We start from the raw sequence: 20,085 nt of genomic DNA, 5'->3' as shown, positions 1-20,085 counted from the left end.
AACAGGAACATCGGGAGATGTGTGGAATGGAGAGGCTTGGGGCGGGCTATACGGGATAAACAAATGGACACGACAGGAACTTTAAGGAAAGAAAACGGAATTTGACGAAGGTGGATTTGGGGTGTATTAACTGGGCAGAAAAAGATCAAGGATTTGGATGGGGGAAGATAGGAGATGGTGGTAAACAGCTGTTTTGAAGACTTGGAGGGAGGAGAGGGATTGAAGAGAGTGTGGGAGTTTGTTCCAGAGGCAGGAGTAAAGAGGAATGAAGGAGTGAAGGTGAGCAGAGAGTCTTGATTTTGGCAGTTTAACCATCAGAGGGTTTCTGGCAGATCTTGTGCGACCTGTAGGAATATTTGAGGGACAGAGCCCAGAGAGAGCTGGGGGAGCAAGGCCAGATTGGAGCAAGGCCAATCTTGAAGATTTAGAGGGAACAATGAGATTGCAGAGGATGTGGAAGTTGATTCCTCAGGTGGGAAAAAAGAGGAACAAATAAGTGAAGGTGAGCAGTGATCCTGGTTTTAGGTAGTTTCACCAGAAGGGGATTGATGGCGGACCATGTGTGCCCTGGAGAAACCTGTGGGTAGAGGGGGGTGGAAAAAGTATGAAAAGAGTAGGGGGTGCAAGACCAGAAAGGAAGCAGACAGCTGTTTTGTCTGGGTGTGATTTGTGGCCGGACTATAAAATTGTCAGTTGCAGAACTTGATGTCAGAAACAGAAATGTGGAAAAAATAATGAATTATCCCTGGAAATCGATTAAGGTTGGTACGAGGTAGTTTATCAAAGGAGTTCAATGTTTGAGCAAAAGGTACCTCGTCCGGCCAATGCAACGTAGCTCCTGGAGTTCGACGATAGGGAGGGATATCGTGATTTCTCTCGCATAGAGTGGAGATATTGGTTCCTATCACTCAAAAAAATTCAAGCTTAACCATCAGTCTAGTTGTTTCGGGCAATATATCGCGTGTCAGGACCTCAATAGTTAAAATCATGCAGGAAAGACTCCGTGAACGTGGTAAAACGGCCATTGATTAGCTCCATGTTGAAATGGGATGGTCAGTGGTATACTGTCTCGGTATGTAATGTTATTGCCATGATAATGCTTTGTCTCACACAGTAAATGTGTACAATGCTATACTGTACGAGAGATGGGTTGGGCAGTTTGGTATCACCCTCCATCTAGTCAAGTCTTGTCACAGAGTGATTTACATCTCTTTGGGTCCACTCACTCAAATAACACCTTCGTGGCTTTGAGTGTATGAATGATGAGGATTTCAAAGGATGGGGTGGGGGTTGTCAAGGAAAAACCTTTAGCTCCACCCTTGGACCCCCTTCCCCACCCTCCTCGACACCTTGGCGGATTACTATACGCTGTAGATATAGATTGATCTTTTTGTCATCAATCTTGGAAATGTGCTCATTTATTTGTTTTTATTTATTTTACTTGTAATCTTTGCTTCTTTTTTTTTTTGTATACAGAATCGAGGCTCGTGTAAGAGCTAACACATTGAACATGAAAACATGCACAGACACATAAAACATACAATGAAGGGAGCGGGAGACAAGAGGTGGAGAGAGAGAGAGAAGAACACAAGCACAACAACAGTAGGGAACAGGGACGTCGGTAGATCTGTGCAAGGGGGAGGGCTGGGGGGGGGGGGGGGGGAGGAGTACATGGTATAAAGCAAATGAACACTACTAGGAATTTCAGGAAAGAAGTTGGGGATTGAAAGAGGTGGATTTGGGGTGTTTTAACGGGGGAAGAAAAGATCAAGGTTTTGGATGGGGGAAGATAAGAGGTGGTGGTGAACAGCTGTTTTAAAGACCTGGAGGGAGGAGAGGGATTGAAGCGAGTGTGGGAGATTGTTCCAGAGGTGGTAGAAAAGAGGAATGAAAGAGTGAAGGTGAGAGTGAAGGTGAGGAATGAAAAAGGCAAAATCAAGACAAAGAGTTGATTTTGGCAGTTTCACCAGAAGAGAGTTGACGGCAAATCTTGTGCGTCCTGCAGGAATATTTGGGGGGCAGGGCACAGACAGAGCAGGGGGAGCTCGGCCGGAGAGGAGTAGGTTGAAGCCAGAAAGACCAATACCAAAGAAAGAAAGACCAATGCTTGACAATACATCAGTGGTTTGTTTGTTTTTATAGACTTTTGTATGCCGTTGCCTAATACATGAAATTTTTATCTTCTTTTTTCTTATTTTAGATCTTGCTGACAAATCAGATCACAGTAAGATTTAACGATCGCCCGAAATCTGCTTTGGAGATAACAGGTGAGCAACACCGGATATCTTACTTTATCAGAAGAAATTAAATGCTTAATGTTCTGGGTTTGTTTCTCCGATTGTAAAACTTGTTACATGGACACATCATTATCTTTAGTGAGATCAGTGTGCAACACAATAAAAACCAAAAACCACCGTTTAGAGGCCATTTTTCCCCGCAAAGCGGGGGTTGGCCTTTTCGGGGACCGTGGTAGTTGTTGTTTTTTGGTCCCCTTTTTGAAGCAATGTTTTACGGCCGGTTGCCCTTCCTGACGCCAACCCTTTTTTCCGCCTTCAACGACAAACAGGGAATTACCAGTGACCTGGTACTCAATTAGCCGACCTCGGAAGGATGACAGGCTGAAAAAAAAGAAAATTAAGTGTGCAACACAATGATCGAAATTAATCTTCCTCTCCCAAAAAAAGTCGGATAAATAAATGTGCCACACTTCCAGTAATTATTGCACTTCTGCTATTTTTCATCACAATTTCTCAATATTGATATGAATGGAACCAAATTGCCCATCTTCATCTTTCTTGTCTTGTGGTATATTGGTGTGAGGCAGGGGTTTGAGTACATTAACATTGACATAAATGATACGTGGTTTCCTTGACAGTATGGTGAAGATCAAACTGGTGCACATTTCCAAAGTTCATTACTGTCGGAGCAAATTTGGCAACATCCTTTTTCTTCTCGATGAGCATTGATTGTCACAAATGCCTTTTCTCCTCCACCTGATAATGGATTCTTTCTCCATGCTAGGCTGAGCCACACAGGTTCCACATTTGCAACATCTAGAAACTAGAGAGTTCACAGTACATCTTACCCCACGCCGTCTTGAGGAACCAGCATATAAGCGGGGTCTACAAGCGGCAAATTTGATTGGCCGAGATGATCGAAAATGCCGTAAAATTTTGTCCAAGTACTGCTAAATGGAAGGGTTTTGAAAGTGGAAAAGGGCAATTTGTGTTTTGCATTGTTGAAGTATTTAATTCAATTGAAATAAAATAAAGATTTAAAGGTTGTAATAAAAAAAAAAAAATCCGAAAGATTACCACCATTGATGCAGGGTCTTATACACCACCTTATCTAACACTTTACATTAGTTCTTCGTGCCTGTTGTTTCCTTTGAGATCCTTAAACACAAAATTTTCTGTTTGCAATGATTTTCAATTTTGTTTGACTGCCAGACAGGCAGACAATGCTAAAAAAAAAGAAAAAAAATATCGCACCCGTGTCCGAAGGAAGCGGTTCAGTTTGCCATTTTTAATGTGGAATAGGCAAAGCCGAGAAACGAACAAAACCCATAAGAATGACCCTCTGAACCCTTTATAATTACCCTTTAGGACACTTTCGAATTACCCTTTAGAATTACTATATCAAACCCTTTAGAATTTACCTTTGTAATTGACCTTTAGAATTACCCTTTAGAATTACCCTTTAGAATTACACTTTAGAATTAACCTTTATAATTGCCCTTTAGAATTACACCTTAGAATTAACCTTTAGAATTACCCTTTAGAATTACACTTTAGAATTACACTTTAGAATTACACTTTAGAATTACACTTTAGAATTACACTTTGAAATTAACCTTTAGAATTACTCTTTAGAATAAACCTTTAGAATAACCCTTAAGAATTACTATATTGAACCGTTTAGAATTACCCTTTAGAATTACACTTTAGAATTACATTTTAGAATTACCCTTTAGAATTACACTTTAGAATTACATTTTAGAATTACACTTTAGAATTACACTTTAGAATTACCCTTTGGAATTAACCTTTATAATTGCCCTTTAGAATTACACCTTAGAATTACCCTTTGATCCCTGGTATTGGGCTAGCGGTTAGGGTGCCGGCTTAGGATCCTAGGATCCTGGGTTCGAATCCCGGTCGATCGCTGAATTAATGCCAGGGGGGTTGACTTAGCCTGTCATCCTTCCGAGGTCGGCTAATTGAGTACCAGTTCACTGGTAATTCCCTGTTTGTCGTAAAAGGCGACAAAAAGGGTTGGCGGCAGGAAGGGCATCCGGCCGTAAAACATTGCTTCAAAAAGGGGACCGAAAAACAACAACAACCACGGTCCCCAAAAAAGGCCAACCCCCGCTTTGCGGGGAAAAATGGCCTCTAAAGGTGGTTATTTTAAAAAATATATAATTACCCTTTAGAATTACCCTTTAGAATTACCCTTTAGAATTACCCTTTAGAATTACCCTTTTGAATTACAATTTAGAATTACACTTTAGAATTACCCTTTGTAATTAACCTTTAGAATTACCCTTTAGAATTACCCTTTAGAATTACCCTTTGGGAGTTACCCTTTAGAATTAAACTTTAGAATTACACTTTAGAATTACACTTTAGAATTACACTTTAGAATCAGCCTTCATAATTACTTTAGAATTGACCTTTAGAATTAACCTTTAGAATTACCCTTTAGAATTACCCTTTAGAATTACTATATCAAACCCTTTAGAATTACACTTTAGAATTAACCTTTAGAATTAACCTTAAGAATTACCCTTGAGAATTAACCTTTATAATTACACTTTAGAATTAACCTTTATAATTACCCTTTGGAACAAGCGTTACGCCTTGGTCCCCCGTCGTTGAAGTGATGTGAGTTGACAAAGTGGAAGACGCAAGGCGGCCATCTTGGATTTTGACGTGGCGACCCAATTTTCAATAGCGTTCCTCTTGTTGGCGTCAGGAAGGGCATCCGGCCAGAGAAACATTGCCTCGAACAGGGAACCATGATTGTCATGGGGCCGCAAGGCTAACCCCCACTCAAGCGGGGAAAAATGGCCTTAAAACGATCATTCATTCATTCATTCTTATGCGTAGATACACCCACACACCAGATTAGAAGTTAGTAGTTCGTTTACTTTTCAAGATATTTCACTCACAAGGTTCAGACAAATATGGTGGCGGCCATCTTGGATTTTGACGTGGCTACCCAATTTTCAATAGCCTTCTTCCTTATGCCTGGATACACCCACACACCAGATTAGAAGTTGGTACTTCGCTTATTTTTCAAGATATTCCGCTCACAATGTTCAGACATACATGGCGGCGGCTATCTTGGATTTTGATGTCGCGACCCAATTTTCAATAGCGTTCTTCCTTATGCTTAGATACACCCACACACCAGATTAGAAGTTAGTAGTTCGTTTATTTTTCAACACATTTCGCTCACAAGTTTCAGACATATATATGGTGGCGGCCATCTTGGATTTTGACGTGGTGACCCAATTTTCAATAGTGTACCTCCTTATGCCTAGACACACCCACACACCAGAGGAGAAGTTGGTACTTCGCTTATTTTTCAAGATATTCCGCTCACAAGGTTCAGACATACATGGCGGCGGCCATCTTGGATTTTGACGTGGCGACCCAATTTTCAACAGCATTCTTCCTTATGCGTAGATACACTCACACACCAGATTAGACGTTAGTAGTTCGTTTAGTTTTCACGATATTTCGCTCACAAGGTTCAGAAATATATATGATTGCGGCCATCTTGGGTTTTGACGTGGCGAACCAATTTTCAATAGCGTTCTTCCTTATTCCTAGATACACCTACACACCAGATTAGAAGTTGGTACTTCGCTTATTTTTCAAGATATTCCGCTCACAAGGTTCAGACATAAATGGCGGCGGCCATCTTGGATTTTGACATGGCGACCCAATTTTCAATAGCGTTCTTCCTTATGCGTAGATACACCCACACACCAGATTAGACGTTAGTAGTTCGTTTATTTTTCACGATATTTCGCTCACAAGGTTCAGAAATATATATGATGGCGGCCATCTTGGATTATGACGTGGCAATCAAATTTTCAATAGCGTTCTTCCTTATGCCTAGATACACCCACACACCAGATTAGAAGTTGGTACTTCGCTTATTTTTCAAGATATTCCGCTCACAAGGTTCAGACATACGTGGTGTCAGACATACATGGTGGCGGCCATCTTGGATTTTAACGTGGGTTGCACCTGCACACCAAATTAGAATTCGGTCCTTCGCTTACGCACGCACGGACGCACGCACGCACGGACGCACGCACGCACGGACGCACGCACACACGGACGGAGGGGAAAACCATAGTCCCCCTTTCGCTCCGCGGTGCGACGGGGGACAATTAACCTTCATAAATACCCTTTAGAATTAACCTTTAGAATTACACTGTAGAATTAACCTTTAGAAGAACCCTTTAGAATTACACTTAAGAACCCTCAAAAATTAACACCATGGGGTAGAAAGGTTCTTCTTCTTCATTTATGATGGGATGGATGGACAGACAGAGCCAAATATTGAAGAGGCTTCACCACTTAAAATTTATCTCACTCCTCTCTGCGCACGTGCGATCGGGACCATTCTGAGCCAAAGTACTACGAAACAATAGGTTCATTTTCCGATTCATGTTCTGATTCATGTTCAACATATAACTTTTTCAATTGAAATTAAGTTGTTCCTCAATCATAAATTTACATTTGTGGACAAATGGACACACAGAACTGAACCAATCGCTTAACCCCGCTTTTCACTTCCTGTGAGTGGGGTAGTAACCATGAGGCGGATGTAATTGCACAGTACACCAATACCTCGCCACACACTATTTTTCGACACGATCGTTTCAGTTTTACAATCATCTATATAATAATAGCGTAAGGACTCGACTTTGTTATCCCTTTTACGCCGCACCCAGTGACCCGATGCCCACGGCACTAATGGATTTACGATCTACGAACCGCGCTCTTTGTTTATGACGTACAGCCAAACTCGAAAAATCTGAATTAGCCGACGTTGGGGCCCAAAAGCATCCGATTAACTGCCGATACGACGCCATCTTACGACGCCATCGTATTGGCATCTGCTGGGCGAAGGCGAAGCAAGCCGTCCGCTGATTGGACAGGCGAAGGCGAAAGCAAGCCATCCACTGAGTGGACAATCCAGAGCATGCATTTGTGCCGGTGTCGGCGAGCGTTGTTCATATATGCACTCTTCATTCTCATCTTTCTTCCTAACTCTTACTCGGACAAGCAAATCCCCTATGCCATCCATATATACGCACTCTTCATTCTCATCTTTCTTCCTCACTCTTACTCGGACAAGCAAATCCCCTATGCCACCCATAATGGTACACTCTATCCATACACCACATCCTCCCTTCCGTGGATGTTCCACGGGTTTCGGCTCGTTATACATTATCACTCGACCTCCCAAAGCCGCTTGCCAAAACGCCCAAACATGTAATACACCACGTGGGAACAAACACGCCAAGGCTTGACCTCAAGTGCGCATCCGGCCCTGCATGTTTCAGAACACCTCAAGTCAGTTACAGTTCTTTTGCTGAGTTAACAACACGTTTTATTGCTATTTAATTTGTGCCGCACTTTTTGTGCTTCAAAGTAATTTTCTTATTTTCTTCCAATTTCGACCTGTACAACAGCAATTCAAACCGCAGTGCCAAGCCTGGACTGATCACCACTGGGTGGTTAAAATGACGGAGATGCACCTTCTAATTTGAATTTAGGTGTCGCCTGCACAATAATGCCATCATACTCCTCGTTTGTTTTCCCACGATTTGGTATGGACTGAATAATTCAGTAGGAACCGTGTTTCTGTTTGAAGAAGAGTCGGCATAACATGTACCATGAAATAGGAAGAAATAATACAAGAAAGTAACGCAAAATTCCAACCCGTTCACAAAAAGGTTACTTCTGTGCTTCATTCAACGTTAACGTTTTGCTAGTCGCTAATTCCAGTGTGAACATTTTTTTTCTGGCAGTTTTATGAAATAGGACATGAAAATAACAATGGAATCTAGTTTCTGTGAAGACACGTTGGTCTGCAGCGGCAGACAAGTTAAACGATTAATTTGATCAACAAAGCTGAGAAGAGTAAGTTGAGACAAGTGAGAAGTGAGGTGAAGCTAGCGTTGTTGATGTTAATCCTTATTTAGAGCAAAAGAGGGAAGGAATTGTGGTTGGCGGTGAGTGGGGATTTTGTTGTGGAATGAATGGGCCCAGAGTTGAATCAGCAGGATCAAGCATCGGAAGTCAAAGAACGAAGGGGAGGATGGAAAAAAAGACGTGGGTCAATTATCCTCGAGAACTGAACCGTTTTTACAGGAAAGAAGAGAAGAAACACAAAGAGAGTAACAGGTGTAAATAAAACAGGCACTCAGAGTGCATACATGTGCCAGGCTGAACGGTTTACCTTTTGTATTCCTCTGATAGGCCAGATCTGCATCCGCAGCTTAACCAAAATCTAATCACCTTGTTCTTGTCACCCAAACAACTCATCCGCCTAGTTTCGCCCAAATCCGTCACAAACTTTTTGGGATATTGTGCTACGTTCGTTTTTGGCCCTATCTCACAATGGAGTAGAATCACTAGAAATTCTAATATCCGGATGCAGGTCTGGATCTTCACCAAAATCTAAGCACTTCATCATTGTCACACACCCAACCTGTCCAAGTTACATCCGAATCCATCCATAAACCTTTTGAGATATTTTGTTAGGGTTGCTCACAACTATATCCTGCTCACAGACAAACAGGCAGGGGTGAAAACATGACCTCCTTCCACCTTCGGTGTTGGATGTAAATATAACAATGAAATCTCGTTTTTCAAGCCATATCTCATGATTGGAGTGCCGCTTCCGGTCCGGTCTGGGGAGGACGCTGGCGTTACCTGTTCGCCGCTTCTCCGACTGGGTCATTGTACATAGTCTGCTTTTCTGGTGGTCGTGGCGGCTTTTTGGCCGTTGGGTCTGCTTCCTGCTCGGTCCCGGCTCTGCTCCTGGCTTCGCCTGCCCGGCTCTTCCACTGTTGCCTCAGGCCCGCTCCCGGATTGTCCTGCGCCTTGTCTGCCGCTCCGGCCTTTACTCTCTTGCTCGCCGCTTCTCCGACTGGGTCATTGTACATAGTCTGCTTTTCTGGTGGTCGTGGCGGCTTTTTGGCCGTTGGTCTGCTCTCTGCTCGGTCCCGGCTCTGCTCCTGGCTTCGCCTGCCCGGCTCTTCCACCGTTGCCTCAGGCCCGCTCCCGAACTGTCCTGCGCTCGTCTGCCGCTTCGGCCTTTACTGTCTTGCTCGCCGCTTCTGGCAAGCCGCTTCCACTGGCAAGGCCTACTCGTCCTCCTCGACCTTGGCCTTGTCCTCGTCCCCTTCGCTCCTGCCTGACATGGCTCTATGGTACTCCGCTGCAAGGTTACCTCTGCTCAACACTTACTCCACTCCATCATGCATCTCTGCAATCAAATACCACGGACTCCTGCGACGACCCAGATATATTCAAAGAGGCTCTGGTCTTAAGTTTGTTTACTTACAAACAGGTCACTTCATTCCCGTACTCTGGTCGGCTCAGCGCACTCCCACTCATCGTCCCAGCGCACCTGGTCACAGCAACGCACAAGATCGCACCTCCTGTCTGCAAACCCTGGCTAAATCACCTGAGTTCATCTCCACCGTACAAACAAACATGAAGCTCACTCTGTTCAATACCCGGTCCCTCAACAACAAAAGCCTCATCCTGAACGACTACATTCTGGATAATAAACTGGACTTTCTCTGTCTCACTGAAACCTGGCAACAACCTCTGGACTACTTCTCACTCAACCTCACTACACCCAATGGATATTCATACATCAATAAACCACGCTCGGAGGGCCGAGGTGGTGAAATTGCCGTAATACACCGACAGGACATCAAGACCAGCCTCATCTCCATCTCATCTGCTCCACCATTTGAACACCTGGCTTTTAAACTCTCTGGTCACACGCAGTCAGTCATGGCTGTCGTCTACCACCCTCCTAAACCACACCCATCATTCCTGTCTGACTTCTCCTACTTTCTGACCCAGCTCTGTTCCCTCTCCCCCTCAATCCTCCTCCTTGGTGATTTCAATATCCACATGGACTCCACTGACTCCACAATAACCACTGACTTCACTGATTTACTCACCTGCTTTAACCTCACTCAACATGTCAACTTTCCTACCCATAACCGTGGGCACATTCTGGACCTTGTCTGCTCTACTGGATTAATTTTGCACCATCTCTCTGGCTCCGACCTCACCCTCTCTGACCATTTAGCCATCACTATGACCATCAACATCCCCACCCCAGCACCAAGGCATTATCGCACTATCAACTTCCGTAAGCTAAACGCTCTTTCACCAACTTCATTCTCATCCACCTGAAAAAATGAAAAAATGTCCAATTCTCCCTTCGTTGACCTCCACACCCCTTCTGACCTCACTGACTACTACAACCACACTCTCTCCTCCTGCCTTGACCAGCTTGCGCCTATAAAAACCAAAACAGTTTCTTTCACCCATTCTGCTCCCTGGTTTACCCCTGAACTCCGCCTGATGAAAACTCGTGCTCGCCAACTTGAAAGACTCCGCAATAAAACAGGTCTCACAATTCACTCCCAAGCCTACAAGGACCACCTACAGCACTACAAAGATGCCCTCTCCCATGCCCGCTCCGCCTACTACTCTCAAATTATCCACTCTGGCTCTGGAAACCAAAAAGCACTCTTCTCTTCAATAAACAAACTCCTCAGCCCCCTGAACACCACCACCCAGTCATTCACAGGAGAAAACTGCATCTCCTTCCTTTCATTCTTACAAAGCAAAATTGACAACATCGACAACAGCTTAACCACCACCGCACCCGCTCCCCCTCAAACCACCTGCTCCCCCTTATCCTGCCAACCCCTGTCTCAGTTCTACCCAGTCTCCCCTACTGACCTCTCTGAACTCCTCATAGGAATGAAAACTGCCACCTGCACTCTTGACCCCATCCCCTCCAGCTTTGTCAAGGCCTCCCTTCCTGCTCTCTCTCCACTTATCACTGCAACAATAAACTCCTCCCTGTCTGCAGGCATTGATTGTCCCACCATCCCTCAAAATTGCTGCTGTTACCCCCATTCTGAAAAAACCTGGACTAAACCCTGACACCCTAAACAACTTCAGACCCATCTCCAACCTACCCTTTCTGTCAAAAGTTTTGGAACGTGCTGTAGCCACTCAACTCAAACATCACCTCTCTGCCAATAACCTGTATGAAACATTCCAATCCGGATTCCGCTCCAACCACAGTACTGAAACTGCTCTCCTCAAAATCACCAACGACCTTCTCCTCTCCTCTGATGCCGGCAACCTCAACATTCTCATCCTCCTCGACCTCAGTGCCGCCTTTGACACCATCAATCACACCATCCTCCTCACCCGACTTGAAACCACCTTTAACATTACCGGCACTGCCCTCTCTTGGATCAAATCATACCTCTCTGACAAACGCCAGTTCATCTCCATCAATAACTGCAAATGCCCCACTGCTCCCCTCCCCCAAGGTGTCCCCCAAGGTTCAGTTCTTGGCCCCCTCCTCTTCATCCTGTACCTGTCCCCCCTTGGTCACTTAATCCGCCGTCATGGTCTCCAATTGCACTGCTTCGCCGATGACATCCAGCTTTTCATCTCCACCAAGTCCATCTCCACCGCCACCCACTCTATCCTGACAAACTGCATCACTGAAATAAAATCCTGGCTTCAAATCAACTTCCTCAAACTTAGCTATGATAAATCTGAAATAATCATCATTGGCCCAAAAACGCTCACCAAATCCACCCATAACTTTGCCCTCAACATCGACGGTTTCCCAGTATCCACCTCCCCTCACATCCGGATTCTTGGCATCATCTTTGACCAAACCCTCTCCTTCGACAAATACACTAAACAGATCACAAAAACAGCCTTCTTTCACCTGAAAAACATCGCCCGTCTCCGTCCATCCCTCTCCTCCACGGCTGCAGAAACCCTCATCCACGCCTTCATCACCTCCCGTCTGGACTACTGCAACAGCCTCCTCTATGGTTCACCCTCAATAATCACCAATAAACTCCAATACATTCAGAACTCCGCTGCCCATCTACTCACCCATTCCCGGACCCGTGACCACATCACCCCCGTCCTTTTTAAGCTTCACTGGCTCCCCATCCCCCAGATAATCCAGTACAAAATCCTCCTCTTGACCTACAAAGCCCTCCATAACCTGGCCCCATCCTACCTGGCTGACCTCCTCTCCAGACACACTCCCACCCGCAACCTCCGCTTTGCTGGTACCAACCTGCTGACCCCCCCCCATCCGGACCAAATTCAGATCCTGGGGGGACAGGGCCTTCTCCATCGCTGCTCCCACCCTCTGGAACTCACTACCTCACACCATCAGAGACTCCTCCTCACTCCCCACATTCAAAACATCACTCAAGACCCACCTGCTCAACACTGCATTCAACATTTAACCCACAGCATTTAACCCCTGACTATCTCTTCTCCTTCTCCTTCCTTTTGCTTTGATTATTTACCTATTGATTTTTGTCTTTTTGCACTTGTTTTTTGTACTCTTTCAAAGCGCCTTTGGGCTTCTTGAAAAGCGCTATATAAAATAAATGTATTATTATTATTATTATTATTATTATATCATAATGAACTATATACTGTATTGTCCAAGAAGAGGTGATTGAAGTTCCCACTCGACTGCCTGCAATAGAACGTTCCCTGTGCTCCTTGCTCGTGTAGATACTTTGGAAATTTTATACCAAGAGACTTTAGTAACACGTCAGAGCAATAATACCCTTCTGAATTTTTTTTTAAATGGGGACAATGCCACTGCACTCACCTGGTAGAACCAGGGAATCACTGGTAGGTGTGGATGAAACACAAAACATGTAACAGAGAAGAGAGCAAATACCTATTTTGGGGGGGGGGGGGGGGGGGGTGTCAAACCTGGACCCACATTGATCCCCTTATTAAGCGCAGATTTTGATGCGGTAAATACACCTTCATTAGGCATCACATATGAAGCTTGTGGCCAAGTTTCATCGAAATCGTGTGTTTGGATCAAGCGATAATGACTGAAGTGTTTACAGACTCACTGACTGACTGACGGACACTACTCAATCACAGTAGCTCAACGGACTAAAGTCCAAGGGTGCTAAAATGGCTGATGAAGAATTATTACATGAACTTCAAAAGGTTATTTACAACATCTCCAAACTTTATTGTTCTTCCTCATCTCCCCATGGCTCCTTCCATCATCCACTTTTGAAGTTGTCCATCTATCTGGTGGTCACCAGGGCACTGCCTTGTTGGGAATTTTAATCGGGCAGATTAGTCTTCCATGCAGTCTTCCATCTCCAGCGAACTGCTCCACTCTCTTTCTTCTCTGGATGTATGGACAATGCATGCGACACATTTCTCAATAAACCACCTTCCTGCCTTTGCCTATTCTGTCAATATATATCGTCATTGGTACAGTGATTGATGCAGTAGCCAATTGCCAGAAGAATAGCTTACCCTTCCTGCAAGAAAGCCGACCTCACCAACAGGAAGCTGACGTTTCCCCATAAAGCTCGCAACCATCATGTCTTTGTGCTAAATCACACCAGATCTCAACACCAGGCCCATCTGAGACATTAACTCGCAGCTGTGCTTCTTTCCATCGACAAAAGCTTGGTGGCAGTTGGTCAACTGTATCTTTGGAACGTGCTCCGAATGGGTTCTTCCATTCTTGAAGGATGGGAGTAACTTGAAGGATAGGAGATGGGGATCACTATGTACATGGCTTATGTTAGGGTTGACTGCCTTTACCGTCTTTATAGACAAGGCCACAATTTCTAATCTCTGTTCCTGCACCCACCCTGTCCCGTTCAATGGAAACCTCTGATAGCATGTGACCTCCCTTCTGCCAAGGTGGAGAGAAATTCCTTGCTTCCCTTGATTGTTCCATTGCTTCTTCATAAATGAATGCACTCAATTTCAAACAAGAGGCCAAGCTCTTCTCACGACGTATCATGTGTGCACTTTATATTCTATCCTGCATCCTGCACTGATTTCCTTCCTGTCGGCTAATGGTATCTCGTGTTCCCTCCTCCACTCGCGTTGAAATTTCCTGGACGTTACACGCACCAGGTTGCGTTTGATGAAATATTATGCCATGCTGTACCTCTGGAGGCAGGTGTCCCTCAAGGTGGTTTTCTGAGAACAATCCTGTCCTTCACATACATCACTAGAAAATTCATTTTAACACTTTGTAGATGATTCATCTCTCAGCATTATAATTCCTCAACCGCTTGTCCAGAAGGCTGCGGCAGAATCTCTCCTGTCAGATCTTGAAAAAAAAGTGAGCAATTTATCATGAACCTGGAACATTCCTTTCAATTCAAGCATGACGCATATTCTCCCTTGTATGAATTCATCTGATCATCTCGCTGTGTCCATTACCTTGTTCTCCTCACTTCAGGCTTTGTAATGTGCTGCCCCTCACGACCTCGTGTGCTAACCCTTGCACATCCACGTCTCCACAATGCCTTCGCCACTCACTAATTCTTACCCCACTGTTTCTCTCTGGGCCATTGTTAGAGTATTCGTTTTTGTGTTATTTCTCCTTTCCTTCTCTTGTATGTCAATTAGCTCCTTAATGAGGTCAGACTCTTGTATAAATAAAAATTGGAGTAAGATGAGTCAGAAATTCAGGCAAAGCAAACAAGAAGTTTCTTTGGTACCGATTTGGATCGCTTTCTGATGGCCTTGTTGCCGTGTGTTCCCCTTTCCTTTTCGCCTGTTCTTTATGTACTCTCTTCTCTAATTTTGGTGTGTATTTTGTGCAGAAGAACCATCAGTGGAGGAGTCCTTTGTGACCGCAGCCTTGGGCGCATCATGGGGCCACAGTGCTAATACGAGACTTGTTCTCCAGTTTCTGAATACCCAGCAGCGGCAGGTAGGAATAGAAGTTGCATCAATTCGGAAAATAATAATAATGGGTTGGCTCTCTCGTAAGTCTGCAGATGACTACATAGCTTCTACTTCAGTAACGATGAATGAACTTTTCCTAATTGGTCTGCTACAGTTATTGTTGCAGTGCTTTCTGTCAACACGACATTCCTTAAGGTTGAATGAATGAATATGAATGAATGAATGATCGTTTTAAGGCCATTTTCCCCGCAAGAGCGGGGGTTAGCCTTGCGGTCACCATGACAATCTTCTCCATTTTGCCCCATTTTCTGCATCTCCCCTTGCCCACATTTCCGGTGTGTACCCCGGTGTGTACCCCGGTTTAGAATAGGTACACCGTATCCCTGCGTGTCGTAAGAGGCGACTAAAAGGGTTGGCGTCAGGAAGGGCATCCGGCCATAAAAACATTGCCTCAAAAAGAGAACCATTACAATTACAACTTTTATTCATTAATCCATTCATTCTTGATGCCACACTTTGCTAATTCCTGTTTACCAAGTAAAGTACACATATGCACCGGGCTTTCATTTCAGGACGTGGAGGTTTGCCGACCCTACCGAGCCTGCCATCCAGACCTGCTCTCAGTAATGGGTGCATGGTGCAGAGAAAATCATCCACCACAGGAAATCTCCCATCAACAGGGAAAAAGGAGAGTGCATCTAATTCCCGCCGGTATGAAAAAAGATGAGGTGTCGGGGATGAGGGTGGGGGCAGGTGGGTAGGAAGGGCAGCTGTTACCTTAAAGTGTTAATAAGTGACTTCTGCTAATGCACTTATGGATTGTTGTTATTCTACCGAGGTTCCTGACATACCTTGTGGAGCTTTATCACTTGCAAAATTGATGATTAGCAAGTATATTGGTTGGTCTGGTCTGTGATTGTCTGTTTGTCTGCATGTCAATCACCGACAGGTCACAATTTTAAACCGATCTTCACCAAACTCCACCAAATGGTTGAGCCGGTCATAATCGAGAAGCCTACTCATTTTGAGGTCAAAACGTCAACAAAGGCCAAATATCAACAACTTTGTCAAATTTTTTATATCATCAATTTTCATCCGATTGACTTGAAATTTGAAGATGATTTGCATGTTAGGTCACATAATCCCGGTCACATGATCCCGGTGTGTATGCCGATTTAGAATAGGTACACCGTATCCCTGCGTGTCGTAAGAGGCGACTGAGGGTTGGCGTCAGGAAGGGCATCCGGCCATAAAAACATTGCCTCAAACAGGGAACCATGATTGTCATGGGGACCGCAAGGCTACCCCTCGCTCCAGCGGGGAAAATGGCCTTAAAACGATCATTCATTCATTTGCATGTTAGGTCACTGAATCCAACCCCCAATTATTTTTAAGGCCATATTTGTTTTAGGGATTTCGCAAGTATTTTTGCAAGCTCTTCACAACATCTTCCTTGTTTATTTATTGTCTTCACATGCCAAATATCCATTCTCTCCTTTATTGAACTTTTTGACCCTTGGATAAAATGAAATTCTTCCCCAAACTCCCACTCCCACCAACGTGTCAGTGTTCCATACCGGTCTTGTGGCCTTGTGGACCCCAACAACAAGGAAACTAGAAAGAGCAATCAGAGATTGCAGACCCTCGCAAGGATGTGTTTTCAGTGTCTTTTTTTCTTTAAGGCTTTTGTGTTAAAACAAATATGGCGGCGAAACCACATGACCGATGACGTCATCAAATTTTTTTCTCCACCAATTTATCCCTAGATGACGCTCAATAAATTTCATCTTGAGCGGATGAAGTTTTGTACTTGTCGAATTATGACGTCATAATGGAGGCACCTATGATATCATCATCAACATATTTTATTCCCCATGGAGATTTCTTTACAATGAGCCATGTCTCAATTTTTCTATGTAGCGCTTTCGGAGATATAGAGGAGCAAAGTTTTTCGGTTTTTCCAGGATGGCGCCCATACCACGTGACCTATGACGTCATAATTATCTATATAAATAAAACAGTTCGTGTGTGTGTGTGTGTGTGTGTGTGTGTGTGTATATATATATATGTTACCTGTAGACTCCTAAACGGAGAGGCTCACGTACTTGATTTTTGGCATAGACATGGCAATTGGGCCTGGGAAGGACATGGCCTATGGAAAAATGACCTCCGATGACGAGATCTATATTTTTTATTCATATATATATCTTAGCGCATTTCAGCGAGGAACATTATAATCACAGATAAAGCATCGGATAAACAGATAAAACACATAAAACAATAAAACAAAAACAAAACAATAAATAAATAAACATAAAACATCAGATATACACAGATAAACAGATAAAACAGAACAGATAAAACCTCAGATAAACACAGATACACAGATACACAGATAAACAGATAAAACATCAGATATACACAGATAAACAGATAAAACAGAACAGATAAAACATCAGATATACACAGATAAACAGATAAAACCTCAGATAAACACAGATACACAGATACACAGATAAACAGATAAAACAGAACAGATAAAACATCTCATCCTGTGCCAGAGCAGCTCGCTGATTCGCTCAGAGCGATCACGTGATGTTCCATCCTCGCCGCCAGACTCCACGCTGCCTGCTATACTATAGATCAGTGGCTATACTCCCACGCAGGCTGCATTGGGATTATGTGGGGATTATCAGCGGCAGCCTCGTCACCAGCGTCTGAAGAATGAAGTTTGGGCGTACGAGCCAGGCCAGGCTGCCAAGTTCAAGTTGCCTGATACCCTGCCCGTTTACACTCTCTGCGAATGTACGGGGGTCGAGGCTCCTGTGTGTGTGGGGGTTGTCTAGTTTCTAGTTGGCAGTTCTAGTTTATTTTAAAACGGACTTTTGTTTATTTTCGTAGGACCAGAAGTCTCAACATGAGTCGGTCAATGGAAAAGTCTGAAATCAGATCAATAATCAATCATTGTAACTCCATACGAAAGGTCCAAAGGAAATCCATGAGGACATGGTGGCAACATTGACAGATGATGCCCCTTCCTTCATTTGCCGCTGTAAAACAACAACTGGGCAGCTGAATTTATTTGAGAGAGAAACAGCACTGAGTCTGAGCCAAGATCTTGATGTCCCAACGAAGCCGCCACACCAGAAGAGGTTGACGTGGTCCACAAGCTTTTGACCAATGACTGAAGATGAGCAGATACGTTGGTGAGACTCAGTAATGGATCAGTGCATCCTCACCGAGAATCGGATCCGGATACTAGAATTTTATCTGGCATGAGAAAGTTCTCAGTGAGATGGGTACCCAGGATATTGACTGCTGATTAGAAGGGAGCTGGACTTGACCTCCAGGAAATATTTTGAGCAGTTTCAAGCAAACGTAGAACAGGATTGTGATTCAGGAAGAGTTGAAATGAAAACCAAGGTGAGAGAAACATGAAAGATGCTTATGGATGGATCCCCAATTTTTTTGAATGAACCTGCGTGTTTTTTTTTGTTTGTTTTTTTTAGTCCTGGTGCACTTGTTCGGTGGAGTGATGAGAGAGAGACCCATTGCCAAACATTGCATCTTCCTCTCCATTGGGTATTCCTATGACTTTTTCCTCTGCAACACATGAACAAAAGCAAGTGAAAACCACTCAATAGCATTGTCATCATCATCTCCATCATACGACAGTAGTAACGAAGTCACGCCTCATTTAGATTAATGAAGTGATGCACGATGTACAGTAATTAAAACACACAACTAAAGCAATGAAGTCACACATAATGTACAGTACGGTAATAAAGTCGTCGATGAAATACAGTAACAGTCACATGTGATGTACAGTAACAAAGTCACAAAAAGGACGCGAGTGATTAAGTCGAGTCCATCGTGTGTTTATCGTACCTTAGTTCTGGAGATTGATGTTCAATTAAAATTTTTTGAATTCGCCATCATCATCAACCTGGCATTTCTTTTTGTATTCTTGGAGCGCTTGCACGGCGGAAAGATGACAGAGTCACTGCCAAGCATTTCATCTTCGTCTCCAGCGGCCATTACGATGACTGGTTTCGCTGCACACACATCAGCAAAAGCAGTCAACAGCATCGTCACCATAATCTCCATCATTCTGCTGCCTCCCAACACAATCCTGGAATGAATATCTATCGATCTCTTTTTCTGTGCCTCTCCTCTCCCTCGTTTTGTGTATTTGAGTTCATGTTTTATTTCACTTTTCTCTGCAGTTTCACATTTGTATTTTCTTAATCAACAACTCCCACGGGACGAGGAAGAATGTTTACGTTCTGTCACTTTACAAGGGAATTTAAGCGACTTGATCCATCATTCCTGTGCCTCATGCCGAGCCCACACATCCCCACTTACTGTACGAATTTTAAAATATTAAAACCTCATCTGATGGCCGAGAAGCGAACCCTGATGAACTCCTCCGGAGAAGGCAGCTCGAGTCACCTGTCACTGATTGAAAGTGGAATTGTGAAAAAATAATTTTTCAAAAAATTAATTTTAATGATCATCCAGGTGCACACTTGGCTTCTGTATGGATACATTAACACTCATGCCAGACTTCCACCACATTGGAAGATTTGTTTGGTGCTTGGATGGCTTTGAGCGCAGCAAAATATTCGTTTGTTTTCAACACTTCTGAGGCACAGAGAAAATGGGACACGATGGAGGTGAAGAACGTGCAGCGTCGACAAAGTTTGGGATAATTGGTAATGTAAGGCAAGATTCTTGGCGACTTACGTTCTAACTTGTACGATGGTTTCATGTAGGAGGGTGGTGGAGGAGGGAACGGGCGCCTCTTCTGGGGGGCCTTTGGAAAAACAAAATATGAATGATTAAATACATTGATGTCTTCATCAGTTTGATAACTTGTTCAGGAAAGGACACATCAGAAAATGCACTGATGGAACATGTAATCGAGAAAAGCTTGAATTAGCTGATCCAATCCAATCGAGGGGAGTTAAAATGCTTGGGAATGATCCTTCATGGGGAATGACTGAACCAATAAGTTAGACTTTCCCAGCAAAATTATAATTACAATTATTTCCAC

The 20,085-nt window shown here is 43.8% G+C and overlaps 1 protein-coding gene across 1 annotated transcript; it reads left to right on the top strand.

Moving 5' to 3' along the window:
• The first annotated feature begins 558 nt into the window (after window positions 1–558).
• Window positions 559–18,833, top strand: LOC144891672 (uncharacterized). The gene is made up of 7 exons (XM_078775352.1): window positions 559–579; window positions 885–949; window positions 1,115–1,253; window positions 2,201–2,267; window positions 14,945–15,054; window positions 15,602–15,740; window positions 18,539–18,833. The coding sequence occupies exons 1-7, from the start codon at window positions 559–561 to the stop codon at window positions 18,643–18,645; spliced, it is 648 nt and encodes a 215-aa protein (XP_078631478.1). The 3' UTR covers window positions 18,646–18,833.
• The last annotated feature ends 1,252 nt before the right edge of the window (window positions 18,834–20,085 follow it).

The sequence above is a fragment of the Myxine glutinosa genome, chromosome 4, assembly GCF_964187855.1.
Source record: "Myxine glutinosa chromosome 4, kmMyxGlut1.1, whole genome shotgun sequence".
Classification (NCBI taxonomy): Eukaryota; Metazoa; Chordata; class Myxini; order Myxiniformes; family Myxinidae; genus Myxine; species Myxine glutinosa.
This window is presented reverse-complemented; position numbering and strand designations above follow the sequence as displayed.

What these genes read in the sequence shown, in the direction of transcription:
- LOC144891672 (XM_078775352.1), top strand. Translation starts at nt 559, where the DNA reads ATGTGTGCCCTGGAGAAACCT. An exon ending in TGAATACCCAGCAGCGGCAG is followed by an intron (nt 15,055 to 15,601) that starts GTAGGAATAGAA and finishes CTTTCATTTCAG; the next exon opens with GACGTGGAGGTTTGCCGACC. An exon ending in AGTGCATCTAATTCCCGCCG is followed by an intron (nt 15,741 to 18,538) that starts GTATGAAAAAAG and finishes TGTTTTTTTTAG; the next exon opens with TCCTGGTGCACTTGTTCGGT.